At 52.3% G+C, this 13899-nt stretch overlaps 3 protein-coding genes across 7 annotated transcripts; 1 reads left to right on the top strand and 2 right to left on the bottom strand.

Annotated features, from left to right (window-relative positions):
* The first annotated feature begins 127 nt into the window (after window positions 1–127).
* MLST8 (MTOR associated protein, LST8 homolog) lies at window positions 128–4995 on the top strand. Of its 3 annotated transcripts, XM_052680464.1 has the most exons (8): window positions 128–323; window positions 555–606; window positions 673–835; window positions 912–987; window positions 2941–3093; window positions 3261–3385; window positions 3571–3734; window positions 4267–4995. In XM_052680464.1, the coding sequence occupies exons 1-8, from the start codon at window positions 195–197 to the stop codon at window positions 4383–4385; spliced, it is 981 nt and encodes a 326-aa protein (XP_052536424.1). In that variant the 5' UTR covers window positions 128–194; the 3' UTR covers window positions 4386–4995. The 3 variants fall into 3 exon arrangements, with proteins under 3 accessions (XP_052536424.1, XP_052536427.1, XP_052536426.1); XM_052680467.1 differs by lacking the exon at window positions 555–606 and having other exon boundaries at window positions 136–250; XM_052680466.1 differs by lacking the exon at window positions 555–606 and having other exon boundaries at window positions 155–263.
* BRICD5 (BRICHOS domain containing 5) lies at window positions 4709–10062 on the bottom strand. 3 transcript variants are annotated; one of them, XM_052680471.1, is made up of 6 exons: window positions 8431–10062; window positions 7407–7538; window positions 6893–7045; window positions 6539–6646; window positions 5692–5845; window positions 4709–5258 (listed from the first exon to the last, which is right to left on the bottom strand). In XM_052680471.1, the coding sequence occupies exons 1-6, from the start codon at window positions 8467–8469 to the stop codon at window positions 5164–5166; spliced, it is 681 nt and encodes a 226-aa protein (XP_052536431.1). In that variant the 5' UTR covers window positions 8470–10062; the 3' UTR covers window positions 4709–5163. The 3 variants fall into 3 exon arrangements, with proteins under 3 accessions (XP_052536431.1, XP_052536432.1, XP_052536430.1); XM_052680472.1 differs by having other exon boundaries at window positions 6566–6646; XM_052680470.1 differs by having other exon boundaries at window positions 5161–5845.
* A 111-nt stretch (window positions 10063–10173) lies between these two features.
* Window positions 10174–13897, bottom strand: PGP (phosphoglycolate phosphatase). The gene is made up of 2 exons (XM_052680461.1): window positions 12869–13897; window positions 10174–12468 (listed from the first exon to the last, which is right to left on the bottom strand). Exons 1-2 carry the CDS (start codon window positions 13560–13562, stop codon window positions 12143–12145), a joined length of 1020 nt encoding a protein of 339 aa, XP_052536421.1. The 5' UTR covers window positions 13563–13897; the 3' UTR covers window positions 10174–12142.
* Between the last annotated feature and the right edge of the window lie 2 nt (window positions 13898–13899).

Raw genomic sequence — 13899 nt, 5'->3', positions numbered from 1 at the left:
GCGCTCACCGCTCGGCTCTCTGCGCACGCTCCTTCTTATGTCACCGATCGCGCGCCTGCGCGCTGAGGAAAAGTGCTCCGCGCTCGCGCAAAGCGGCCGCCGGCTGCCTGGCGCATGCGCAGAGCCTCCCGCTCCCTCCGCGCCGGCCGCCACCGGGCCGGGAGCCCAGAGCGGCTCCTCGCGGCGCCGCCGCCATGAACGCGGCACAGGGCACGGTGGGCAGCGATCCCGTCATCCTGGCCACCGCGGGGTACGACCACACGGTGCGCTTCTGGCAGGCGCACAGCGGCATCTGCACCCGCACCGTGCAGCACCAGGACTCCGTATCCTGCCACGGGGCGGGCGCCAGCGGGGGGGAGTACCTGCGGAGGGGGGAGTCCGGTGTGACACGGGGTTACGGTGTGACACGGGGGGGGGTCCAAGCTTGAGAGAGGGGCCCGGTTTGGGTGGTCGTGGTGCTGCAGTGGGATCTCTGTGTGATGGGAGAGGGAGTGTTTGTGTGACAAGGGATTCCTGCTGTGGGGTCCCGCTGCTGCCCTTAGCACCGCCGGCAGCAGGTGAACGCCCTGGAGATCACGCCCGACCGCAGCATGATTGCGGCTGCAGGTGAGCCCCGGGGTGCTGGGGGTCACTGGTACCCCCCGCACCGCTGAGCCTTATTTGCCCCCGCAGGGTACCAACACATCCGCATGTACGACCTCAACTCCAACAACCCCAACCCCGTCATCAACTACGACGGCGTGAGCAAGAATATCACCTCCGTCGGCTTCCACGAGGACGGCCGCTGGATGTACACGGGTGGGGAGGACTGCATGGCACGGATATGGGACCTCAGGTGAGGACAGGGCTTGCTGAAGGGGGACGTTCCTCTGCAGGCTCATGTGGGCTCATTCAGTGTCTTCTTGTTGCAGGTCTCGTAACCTGCAGTGCCAGCGGATCTTCCAAGTGAATGCTCCCATTAACTGCGTCTGCCTGCACCCCAACCAGGTACGCATTTGTCACTGTCTTTCCTGGAAAAGGTGATGCTCGCTAAATGCTTGGGAGTCTGAAGCATTGCTGAGCCCATGGGAAGGCTGATGGTCTTGGTTGCGTGAACTCAGCTCTTGGTGGCTTTGCAGGATCAGCAGCAGCAGCTCCAGCTGCACGTCCATCTGCTCCCTTGCAGAGCGGCTGCTGCATGACCAGGCTTGGTGCAGGTAGAGTGTGTCCCTGCCCCTGTCAGGGAGCAAACATCCCCGAGCAGGGCTGGCAGCCAGCAGATGTCCCTGGCTTGTGTCCGGCTCATTCTGCACGTGTGCTGCAGCCATGGGACTCTGCTGAGCTTGTTTGTGCTAATTAACCTGCTGGCTGTTGGACGGAGACAGCACAGTGCCTCTCGTCCCACTCTCATCCCTTTGAGACCATCCCATGAATAAAACCAGATGTGATGGGAGGGCAGCAGGTGGCACGAGAGGGGATAGCACTGCCAGCAGAAAAAAGCAGAGGCCAAGAGCCCCATTTAGGTCTGTGGTGTCTTCAGGGTTTGCTGGAGATCCACCACTCAGTTCAGAAGCTGTCAGAGAGGTCGCTTAGGCTAAGGAAATGAAGCTAATGGGGGTGGTGGGGATGCATTAGTGGGCATGGTGGTGAAAATCGATGCGTATCATTGCAGTGTTTGTAATGCATGTGGTCCATTTTGTATCCATGGTGCTGCAGGGTGGGAGCTGCAGACAAAGCAGCATAAGGTTGTTTTTTTTCTCAAAGCAAACCTTTTTAAAAGATGAATAATAGGAATGTTTCTTTGCTTTTGATTTTTATAAAAGCTCAGAATGCTGAGTTCTGCACTAAATGTGAGATTGGTCATTTGGAACAGACTTCAGCCAAATGTTGCTGCTGCAGCACCATAGGACTCAGAATGTGTTGCATTAAAACAAATATTGTACATAGATCATGCATGCAAAATAATCACTATGGCTGTGTTACTGAAGGAGCAATGGCTTGTGAACAGGACAGTTAGTTAGCCCAGAGGTGGCAGTATTTAATCAGATAACTCCGTCCTTGTCTGTGCAATTCATGCTGCGGAGCTGCTGACTCTCGGAGGGATTTCTCATGGCCTGGGTAAAGCTGTGGCAATGTTAGAATTGTTCTTGCAACTGCTGCTAAGAGTGGACTAGGAGATGCCCAGGAGATGCCTCTGCACTACACGGTCAGCTAAATATATCAAGGGATGATTGTCTTCCCCAGAAGCAAGCCATTGGTCACAGGTACAGGATTAGCTGCACCCGATGACCTGATCTCCTCTAGGGATTCTGCTAAAATTATGGACAGTGTAAGTCTGTCGATAAAAAGTCCTGGTTTTAATGGAGAGCTGCCAGCATTGTCTGCTGCTCTGAGCAGCAGGGATTGGAGCCAGAGCTGCTGCCCTTCAGCTGGCTCCTGGAGCAGGGGAGAGAGAGAAGAACCCACTTAGGCTTGTGTTCTTTAGGTGTCTGTATGCTCTTGAGTGCTTCAGCTGTTTACTGGCCAAACTACATCCTCGTACTCTCTGCTCAGACATGCTGTAAATCATTTGGCCTTTGTTGATGCTGTTTAGCTTCTGCTCCAAACAACAGTTCTGGAAACCAGGCACCTGTTCTCTGCAGTAGGGTTAATAAAATTAGCAAACACTTCTGTTAAGTTAAACAGCCTTTTTGCACAATGCAAGGTAAGACTGATGCCTGGTTTGCTGTCAGCGCATGGGGAGCTCAGCAGGCTGCAGTTTGCCTACGAGCAGGAGCTTTGAAACTATTCCCAGCAGCAAGCAGAGGCCCAGCTACTAGGGAGTAGTCCATTGGAAGGGGACCCCAATGCTTTAAAGCAGAGCAGGGCTCTGGTGCTGGAGGGGCTGGTTCTGGACCTCGGCTCCAAGGCTGCTGTTTGGGAGGTTCTTCCCAGAGGGACACAGTCACTGTTTTCTTTCAGGCTGAACTAATTGTGGGTGACCAGAGTGGGGCCATTCACATCTGGGACCTGAAAACAGACCACAATGAGCAGCTGATTCCAGAGCCTGAAGTCTCCGTGAACTCTGTGCACATTGACCCTGATGCCAGCTACATGGCAGCTGTAAACAGCTCGGTGAGCTTGGGCATGGGATGGGATTTACAGTTCTGGGTTGTCTTTGTGGGGCAGAGCAGCCAGTTTCCATGCACTACAGTTTTGCTCTGCTGTGATGGGACGCAGAGTCTGGGCTGCTTTTGGCTGAGGGCCTCAAAGCCAGCTACAGACCTCGCATCTCCTCACAGGGAAACTGCTACGTGTGGAACCTGACAGGTGGCATCGGAGAGGAGGTAACCCAGCTGATCCCCAAGACCAAAATCCCAGCACACAACCGCTACGCCCTGCAGTGCAAATTCAGCCCCGACTCCACGTGAGTGTGCTCCTCCACCAGATCAGTTCAGCTTGAATCTCGTAAGGCAGATGATATGGGGGAAAGAAATCTGATTACTAAGTACACAGGGCTTCAGTTCATTATTGCTCCAGGCCTGCATTAATGAGGCCTTTAAATGTACAGCATGACTAATAAGATTACCTGTGCCTATCATATCCTTGCAGGCTCTTGGCTACCTGTTCTGCAGATCAGACATGTAAGATCTGGAGGACTTCAAACTTCTCTTTGATGACAGAGCTGAGCATTAAGAGCAATAACCCAGGGGAAACCTCTCGTGGCTGGATGTGGGACTGTGCTTTCTCTGGAGACTCACAGTACATTGTCACAGGTGAGATCCTCCTTTCCTGCCTGCAGGCTGGTGGGGCAATGCTGGATGGTGACACAGGACCTAGCAGGTTCTCTTGGTGGAACACTGCCAAACCCTAGAGCACCCGTGTATGTAAGAAAATAAGACTCCTCTGTTAGAGCACCCAGTCTTACGCCCACTGCACTGTATGAAATCCCTCCAGCTTTCAGCCTGTGCTATAATAGGAGGCAACAGATGCTCTGTTAAAACTGGAGAGATGATCCTCTTGTGCAGTTCATTTCACCTGGTAGACATGCTGCTTGCAGCATTTGCAGTACAATAGTTCTTTCAAAACGTTATAATTTCCACAGTAATTTCTGTCTGAATTACTGAAAATCCCAATGCAGAAACACCAGGTTTCTTGCTCTGCACAGGTCCCTTGCCTATCACCATCAATGCTCATAACTGTCAAATGAAGCAAGAGGACAGTATTTCTTCTAATAAAAAAAAAAAAAAAACAAACAACTTGAAGTGTAACAATATCTCTCCCTCCTCTTTTCTCATTCTGTTCCAGCCTCTTCAGATAACTTGGCCAGACTGTGGTGTGTTGAGACTGGAGAGATCAAGAGAGAATACAGTGGGCATCAAAAAGCAGTCGTCTGCCTTGCTTTCAATGACAGCGTATTGGGATAATGATTGTATTGGAACAAAAGGACCTCTGCTTGTTTTCCCTTGTCTGAAAACAGCCAGCACCCTCTCTGGACCCTGAGATGTGCTTGTAGCCATCCCCATTCCCCTGGTGGAGAGGACTCACTCTGGCAGCTGCCTGGAGCAACACCAGACTTCAGCTTCAGGCAGACCATTACTGAAATGTGTTTGGCCTCCCAGGGAGGCAGCTGGGACAAAAGGGAATGGGAGGCACAGGGCCACTGAGGGGAGCTGGGTGCAGAGCAGCTGCTGGAGACATCCCTGTGGCTTTTGCTGTTGACAGCCTTGTGATTTTTTTTTTTCTCAAAGTGGAAAAAATCAGCCTTTCTAAATGATGGAATGGGCTGAACAGAGAGGAAAGGCGGCTGCTTTCTTGTTTTGCAGTCCCTTTATTCAAACATGTATTTCACAGACTTTCTTGGAGATCTGCTCTCTTAGAAAACCACCACCCCCAGCAAGTATAACAACCCAGTATCGAACAGGGCACGTGGCCACAAAACACAAGCTACTCCATGTGGTTCCTCTGTCTAGATCTACTGCCTACATACAAGATGCAGCCCTGGGTTGCAGCGGCAAATAAAGTTCTGTACCAACAGCGCTGAGCAGAGTTGCTTTACCTAAATTCTTCTGAACGGCAGCATGAAATCAGTAGGAAGCTTTTAGGCAGTGTTGTAGATGTTACCTTCCTTGCTGAAATCAGAGGCTTTTCAGGAATACAGTTCAAGTATGTAGAGCAGTGAGAGGGCATCTGTGGCTGCAGGGCTTAATCAGGAAGGTAATAGAAGCAGATAGACACACAAATATTGCTTGGAAAACATATGTCAATGCAAAGGTAGATCAACCGCTGCTTCCCTGGACCTGCCAAATGAGCAAGGACAAGAAACATGGTGAGAGGAATGCTTTTGCAGCCCTGTAGCTATGAGTCTCTAGAGAGCCAAACTCGTGGAATGCCTCAGGGAATGACCTTTCTCATTAAAGCACCAGGGTGAGAGCTGCAGATTGCCTCTAGGGAAAGTGAAGGTGACAGGTGTTAAGCCAACAGCATCGCAGAGAGCCAGAGCCGTGCTGCTCAGGGAAGGGGCACAGAGCCTCCAAGCAGCACTGCATCTCACTGCGGGTTGTGGGTGTGAGCCAGCAGTTCAGCAATGGCTGAACAATGGCCTGATTTTGAAGCAGAGGTCACCTGTCCCTGCCTTGGCAGCCCATTCACTTTTGTGCAGCACAGACCTGCTCTTATTGAGGTCCTCAACCAAAGTTGCTTTCCTCTTCTGCAAAAGGAGATGCAGCTTACCATCTGCTCTCTGGACCCAGAAGATGGACGTCTGCTCACAGAGAGCTTGGATGGCCTCACCCAGGCCGTTGGGGTCCACTTGTTTCCCTGCCACAATGCCCAGGAACTCCCTGTAGTACTTGGTCTGGTTATTCCGGAGTAGCAGTTTGTCACCCTGGAAAAAAAAAAAAAAAAAGCCCTGTTATTTCCCCCAAGCTCCTAATTGCTCCTTCAGCCTGAGCCCGGCTCCCACATCCAACTCACCCAAAAAGTGCCTCACATTAAGCGAAAGCACTCATTAAGGAGCCCCAGTTCCTGGCAGCTGCTTCCGTCCCCATCCATCCCTTTTAGAACTCAGAGCTGGCAGTTCCTATGTTTCTCTGTCCCGGCTGGGTTGGGGCAGTCCTGGTCTGAGGAAAGGGAGCAGCTGGCAGGGGCACAAAGCAGGCATCTGGCTGCTTGAAACAGGAGCTCTGCCCCCTCCATGCATCCATTAGCAGTTTGCTCAGAGGGTCTGTATACGTGATCGACTTCAATTTTCTTCCCTGCACACTGCTAACAAAACCTTTTTGTTTCCTTTTCCCCAGAATTTTGAGCAGGTAACCAAATACAGTGGGATTGGGTTCTGTGAAAGCTCTGCTATTCACACCTGTGGGACATAGCCCCCTTCCCCAACCCGCAGCTCTGCTCTTTCTCACAGATGGACTCTCAGCAACACTGGGAGCTGTCTGCATCCTTCCTTAGAGCCCTGTGGAAATCAAAGCATTGCCCAGAAGGCACTGTCCTTGGCAGGGAGAGCAGTCAGTATGCCAGGGCTCTATGCAAGTCCCTACTTCTGCCCAAGCAACTCTTGCTGCCCATCACTCACCCTCTGCTCAGTTGCACTCAGCATCACCTGTGTGGTTTCACGGTCCTCAGGGTCCATTGTGCGCAGGTAGCAGGCATGCTGCTCTGCAGGTCTGTAGCACACGTAGCCCTGGGAGACAGATGTGTCTTACTACAGCAAGCAGTGCTGCCCAGGAGCATTATTTCCCCCCTAACAAAGCATCAACTGCTGTGGCCATGCTGTGCCCAGTGCATCCTGAGCAGACTGTGGCTGCTTATCTCCAGTGTGATCCTGCAGCTCTGCACGGTGCTGGGGATGCAGACGGAACAGCAGCAGGTTGTGCTTTCCTGCTTTGCACCCAGACCCCAGCAGCAGGACACCATGCAGCACACTCACATGCTGGCTGTCGTACAGCACAATAGCACTGCGGTTACTCCGTGAGGTGATGTAATAGGTGACAGTGCTCCTGGACACATCAACTGTGGCTGTTTGGTTCCTCGGCACGTCCTGCTCCCCATGCAGTGTGATCCGGCTGAGCTGTGGTCCAGCCTGGCACAGAGACAGGGCAGTGGTGCCATCAGATGTTCAGCACCCACACACACACCCCGTCTCCCCTCCTGCATACCCACCCTGAATGTTTTGCTGCTCTATACTGCCTGGCGGAGTCCATTAGCAAATACAGCAACATGCTGGGAGCTGCGTGCTTAGCAAAATGCCAGCTTGGGTCTAGGTTTACAAATGAAGCGTGGAAGTTCCTCTAATTTAAGCAATGGTTCCTGGCAGCAATGCTGCAGGGTGAGCAGCAGCTGCTCAGCTTGCTGCTTGCCATGCTCTGTAGGCTGCAGGAGCTGCCAGGCACAGAGTGGGCTGTGGACAGGAGGAAGCTCTCTGCCCTGGGTGAGATCCTTACCTGGGCAGAGCTATGGGAGAAGCCAAGAATCCCCCCAACGCTGATGCCAACAGCTGCAAAAAGCAATGTGATGGACAAGATGATCCAGAATGTCCTGGGAGGGTTTGTGAATCGCGCTGCAAGTCTCCTGCCCTAGAAGCCAAGGAAAACAGGGAAAGAACAGGAATTAAAATTAAAGCTTCTGCTGCTTTTATCCTTCCCAAATTCAAAACACAATTCCTTGCTCACAAAAGAAATCACTGTGCAATCAGCTGGGGCTGCTTGAGAGCAGAACTGCCGTTTTGCAGCACAGCCCTGTGCTAAGGCTGCCTTCAGCCCCCAGGACGTGATTTGGGTCCTGCTGTGTGTTGTGCCATGCTGGCAAAACAGCATCCCGGCAGCCAGGAATGCACAGCACCCAAAAACCCTGCAGGAGGCTGGAGGAGGACGTGGCCACAGACAGAGTGATGCAAAGCAAGCAGTTACTTGAAGCAAAATAGCTTGGTGGTCATGCTAGCACTTCCCATGTCTTGATATAAAAATCACTTTAATTTTTATATTTAAACCATTTAACTTAATGGCACACAAAATCATTTTTACAAAGCGGAAGAAATGAGCTTTCAGCAAACCACAACTGTGCTTTTAAAAAGAAAAGAAGTTTAAATACTCCGAAGAACAGAGAAATTCAGTCAATTTGCAGGGTTAGATTTGCTGCGGGCCCATATATGGGCTCTGCAGCCTCCACGTCTGCAGCTGATTGTTCTCAGCACTGTGTGATTCCCAGATATATTCCACCAGGACAGCAGCGAGCTGTAATCAAGTTAGAGCTGTGCACAGCTGGAGGCTCATCAATTCAAATGCAATTGTGCCTCAAAGCCCACAGTAATGGGGAGATTCTCAACAGCCAGCAAATTTCCCCCAAGTGGGAAACCAGCGAATGAGCACAGGGGCAGGCAGACACTCAGCTCCCTGAGAAGAAGCATAGATACTGAGCAAGCACTGAACGAGAGCCCTGTGTGATCCTTTAGGGACCAGGGATACTCACTGCAGAGACAGCGTCGCTGGGGCTGTTCCCACCCTCCATCCTCCACTTCAGATGACAACCTTGCTCCTGCAGCTCTGTGTCCTGCTGATGCACAGACTGGGCATGATCTTGAGCTCCGAACGTGCTCAGGAAACTTAAGCACACACCTGCAAAACGTGAATGCGCGATCCTTGTGGCCAAAGGAGTTCCAGCCAGGTGCTCTTCAGCTCAGACCTGCGAGGAGGATGAAACCTTAGAGCTGCAGCCAGGGGAGAGGAGGAAGGAGGGGGGACAGCCAGGGGTGCAGAGTTATACTGTCAGTGGTAGAGAAGCACTCTTCCTGCTTACCTTGTGAGCCAGCTGGAGGCATGCAGGTGGAACATAATTGAGGGCTTTGTGCAGGGCCTCCCTGCTGGCAGTCCCCAGTAGCAGGACTGGGTGAGTCTCATTAAGAGATAAAATGAATAGAGAAAAGTGGCAGCCTGCCCTTGTCATCAGTTATTTCTACGTTTCAGCATGAACTCTGTGCTGCCAGATCCCCATGGGCTGAAGCCAACTGTTTATCCTGCAGACTGCTGCACTGCAAGCCTTGGCTGCACACACATTTGTGTTCCATATACGATTCTTTACTTGTCTTGATCCCAGACATGAGCTGCAAAGTCACCATCACATGAGCTGTGCTCATGCAAACACACTTCTGTGATGGGAAATACCTCACAAGAGCTCCCAGCTCAGATCAGTTTTCCTGGGCAGTTCAGAAACTCCTGTGAGAGGTTGGTATTTCTGAGCTGCCAGCCAGGAATACCTGGTCTAGTATTAAATGTGGAGGTTGGCAGCCCTGCCTGCAGCAGGGCGGTTGGAGCTTGATGATCCTTGAGGTCCCTTTCAATCCAAGCCATTCTATGATTCTACGAATAACCAAAGCCAAGGAGGCAAGGGAAATCCCAACAGAACTCCTCCATGTGGCACTGAACGGGATGACAGCTTTTGGACACCTCAAAAGCATGGCCCAGGATGGGTCACAGTCAAGAGGACTTAGCCCTGAGCTTCTCACCATTGCAGCAACAGCCATGCACTCCCCTCCGTTCGTGCTTTCTGTGCTTCCTTCTGCAAGTCAAAGCCTATTTGAGAAGAGAGCAGCACAATCTCCTAGCACGCTGCTTCTGGGGGACATGACTGCTCAGGTGCAATCAAACACCAGGTCAGCATGCCCCAACCAGCCATCTCAGACACTTGGTGTCCTGTGCTGCTGTTTTCTCTGATGCAAACAGGAACGATGCTGAAACAGTCTGACCACCAATTCTCCTTCTGCAAATGGAGATGTTAGAGAAAACATGAAGCAAACCTCCCACTGCAGTCCACCAGCTGCTTCTGCTGCAAAGCTTCTGCTGCAAAGCTTAGCACCCCAAATTGCAACACAGAAACAGCATGATCCCCATACTGAGACTTTCCATGTCCAGGCAGCAGAGTAAGAAGTTTATACCATGCCTAATCTAAGGCACAGGAATGAAACAATATCTACAAAATGTGGTGAAAACATCAGCATGAAGGGGAATCATTCAGCTCTGTGCTGAACAAACGTGATTCAAGCCAATGCTAAGAGTTCCATACAGCTCCAGGCACCCAAACAGAAGCTATGTACTGGAGGGCTGGCTTTATTCACTGATACTCTACATAAGGAGCAGAGACAGTCAACACAAACATATCCTTAACTCCCAGAATTTCCACCAGAGCACACAAAAGAGACTACAAAATAAGACAATGCAAGGGAAAAGCAGGTTTGCAAGTTTAATGTGAACTGAAGTAGAGGCTTAAAAACTGTTGGGAAGTTGATACAGAGTTCTGAAGCACAACTGACACCTTCAAGAATACATTTCAGCATAAGGGAATCGAGGTATGGGTTGTACAGTGAACAGTGCTCAACAGGGACAGCGTGCTGCACCAAGAGGCTGAACGCCTCACCTGGCATGTACTGGTTTACTTGACATATTCTGAGATTAGAAGCACCAAATGCAGGAAGTGAACTGAAGAACACATCGAGTCGGATCCTACCTGCAGTAAACCCACAATGTCCATTTCTGTGTAACCCAGGTAACATGAAAGTTTTCCTGACTTTTGCAAACCTTCTTGGATAGAGACGAGAACAGGGAAGAGGTTATTTGTGCTTCCTTACACAACTCTGAATTATGGAAGTCTTTTACAAGATCCAGCTAATACTTTCATAACAGTGAAAGACAATATGGGCTGCACAGTTATTGCTGTACCAACAAGGTGGTAAATCTACTCATTTCTAGTGTCTGAGTGGAGGGAAACGGCATTGATACAGCCAGAGCTATTCAACCCAACAATGGGAAATGAAGGAAGGTCAGTGCTTAAATTTAACTGACAACAGTTGAATCTATACATAAAATAACATTATTTGCATATATAATTTTTCACTTGATTCTGCAATACAAAAGCTTGGAACCGTAGCCTTCAAGTTAGCCTGCATAAAAATCTGTCCCATAGCCTGAGCTATGCATCACACAAAAGCTACCTAGGGATCAAAATAAAATCATTACCTGAGCAAGCAAACTCTTCAGCCAAGCAGCTTGTGCCAGGCACCCACACCAGCCACACAAGGAAGATATTAAATTCAGCTATTTAAAGGAAGCACGTGCTGTCGTCATATATAGTTGGTTCTCTTCCAGGTTTATTTCAGTGGAGAGCTGAAATGGGGGGTTCAACAGATGTAGACTGAGCTGTGACTCACTGAGGGAAGAACGGGAGCGAACCTGGAGTCTGATCAATCCAGTTACTGCTGGGGACAGCAGGAGTGAAGGACAGTCCTATATGGTTACATATTTTCTGCATTACCAAATGCATAAGCTTAATGAGAGTCAAAACTTTTGTGATCAGTGAATTACATTCCTCATAGCTTCCCTTCTGGGAAAGAAGATATATTATCATATACTATACTTAAATTTATATTTTAAATATATTCTGACATAGAGTTAGGATTAGGGTAGTTCTTGTATGTACATGTACTTTACACATACACCCAACACCCGGACAACTACAGTATACAGAAGACACCACTCGTATTTTGCATGTGGAATCACCCTAATCTGCATTACAAGTGCAATTTGTAACGGCCACATAAAGGAGACCGCTTTCAGTTCCTAAGTCACACTTAGAGTGGGCCATACTGCAGAACAGACCCAATCTGGGGTTAAAATAAATCAATCCAAAGGCCAAATACTAATTCTGTCAGCCACTGCAAGCATTTCCAAGCACAGCTGCTAAGTTACTAGACACTCCAAAAGTCATTTCCCTGAATAAATCAGACTGAGCCACAGTCTGTCCAGGAGGACATGCTGCAAGTTGCTGGGTTCTCTTCCTCAGCTCTATTGGCTCTGCTTTCCTCACCTCAGTCCAGAGGACAACATGACACTGAGTATCACAAATGTTTGGCTATACGTGTTGCTTATCATTTAAAAAAAAAAAAAAAAAACAAAACAAAAAAAACCTCCAAACCCACAAGACTTGGGTGACACCATAATGCCCTCTTTGTTTCAAAGTGCATTTTAAAAGACCAAGATGTAAACAAAATCATACCAAGAGGACAAAAGGGTTAAAAAGCTAAGGGCTGCTAATTTCAGGTGGTATCATAGCAAGTACGTTACTGTCACGAGATGATTAATTGGGGCCCTCCTCGGGGTACGGCTCCCAAGACTGCCAGCGTTCTGCTCTATTAATGCTCGAGTGCAGGAAGAAGGTCGGCTATGCTATCAACATAGTAATCAGGCACCAGGCTCTGCCGGGCAGGGCAGTCACTCTCCTGGTGCCCTCTCACTTCCTCCAGCGTGCTGACCCCGGTGAGTGTCAGCAGCGTGGTGAGGCCGCAGGTGTTGCCCATGAGGATGTCCGTGTCCAGCCGATCCCCCACCATGATGGTGCGTGCAGGGTCGATATCAAACTCGCTGGCCACGCAGTCAAATATATAACGGCTGGGCTTCCCGACGATGAAAGCCTCGCGCTCTGCTGCTGTCTCCACGGCTTTTACCAGGCAGCCGGTCCCTGGTGAGGAGAAATATCGATTAAGGACTGCAAATGACTCTCAGCACCCGCAGGAGATGGCACCCGGTTAAAATCATGTGGGTACTTCAAAAACCCAGGTTTGCACAGAGGGCTTCAGAACTTCACGCCCAGTAATTGAAAGCCTGCTAGGAGGGGAGGGACAACTCGCACCGAAATAAAGCAGGGACCGCCATGCCCGTTGGAAAATAAATCACAAAACAGCCCGGGCTGGAAGGGACCCGTACGGATCATCGAGTCCAACTCATGGCTCCCCGCAGGAACACTCAACAACCAGACCAAGAAGCACGGCGAGGAGCCGCCGCCCCAAAGCAAAGCCGCAGACAGGAGCGGCTCTCTCTGTCCGGGCGCCACCCCCCACCCCGATCCCCGCGCCCGGTACCGGGGATGGCGGAGCCGCCCTCCAGCGGCAGGCGGTGGTCTCGGTTGGTGCCGACGAGGAGGCAGTCGGGGCCGCGCAGGAGGTAGCGCAGCGCCTGGCACAGCTTGGCGTAGCTGAAGTGCTCGTCGAAGCCCACCAGCACGGCGCGCACCGCCGGCTCCAGCGGCGCCTGGGCCCAGTCTGCGGGCGCGGGGCCGGGCAGGGCGGCGGGGCCGGGCCCGAAGTGCGGGATCCCGGCGGCCTCCAGCTCGGCGGCGAGCGCGGGGCTGCCCAGCACGTAGGCGGAGGCGCCGGGCGGCAGGGCCTGGCGGAGGTAGCGGGCGGCGCAGAAGGCCGAGCCGAAAACGTGGCGGGGCTCGGCGGGTGGGAAGCCGAGGCGCCGCAGCTTCTCGGTGTAAGCGACCCGCGTGCGGCTGCTGTTGTTGGTCACGTAGCACAGCCGCTTGCCCGCCGCCGCCAAACGGCCCAGGGCCGCCGGCGCGCCGCTCAGCGCCGCCTCGCCGCGCCACAGCACGCCGTCGCAGTCGAACAGCAGCGTGTCGACATCGGCCAGCACAGCCCGGGCCGTCTCGCCCTCCAGCCGCCGGCACCGCCGCCCGCCCGTCGCCGCCATGGCCGCCTCACCGCGCTTCGGAGCGATGCCCGCCCCCCCGCCGCTCCCATTGGCCGCGCTCCGCCCGGCCTTCGCTCCCATTGGACGGAACCGGCCTCCCGAACCTTTCCCCGCCTCGCCGCGCGGCCGGCTCCGTCCGCTCTTACTGGGCACCCTCCTTGCGGCCTCGCCCCCCACGCGCCGCGGTTGGCCGGCAGCGGGTGGTCATCCGAGCCCGTTGGGCGGCCCCGCCGCCTCGCGTAGTAACTCGTTAGGCTCGGGTTCATGGGGCGCGGGGTCAAAGGTCAGCGGAGGGCACGCGGAGGCGCCGCCCGAAGGCCGTCGGACCGACAGCGCTCCCGGAACTCCCGTTCGGGGCCGCGTTCCCTGCCGAGCCCCTGTGGCCGCCGTCCCGCGGCACGCGGCCCGTTGTTATGAC

Source organism: Tympanuchus pallidicinctus, unplaced genomic scaffold, assembly GCF_026119805.1.
Source record: "Tympanuchus pallidicinctus isolate F22 unplaced genomic scaffold, pur_lepc_1.0 scaffold18, whole genome shotgun sequence".
Lineage (NCBI taxonomy): Eukaryota > Metazoa > Chordata > Aves > Galliformes > Phasianidae > Tympanuchus > Tympanuchus pallidicinctus.
This window is presented reverse-complemented; position numbering and strand designations above follow the sequence as displayed.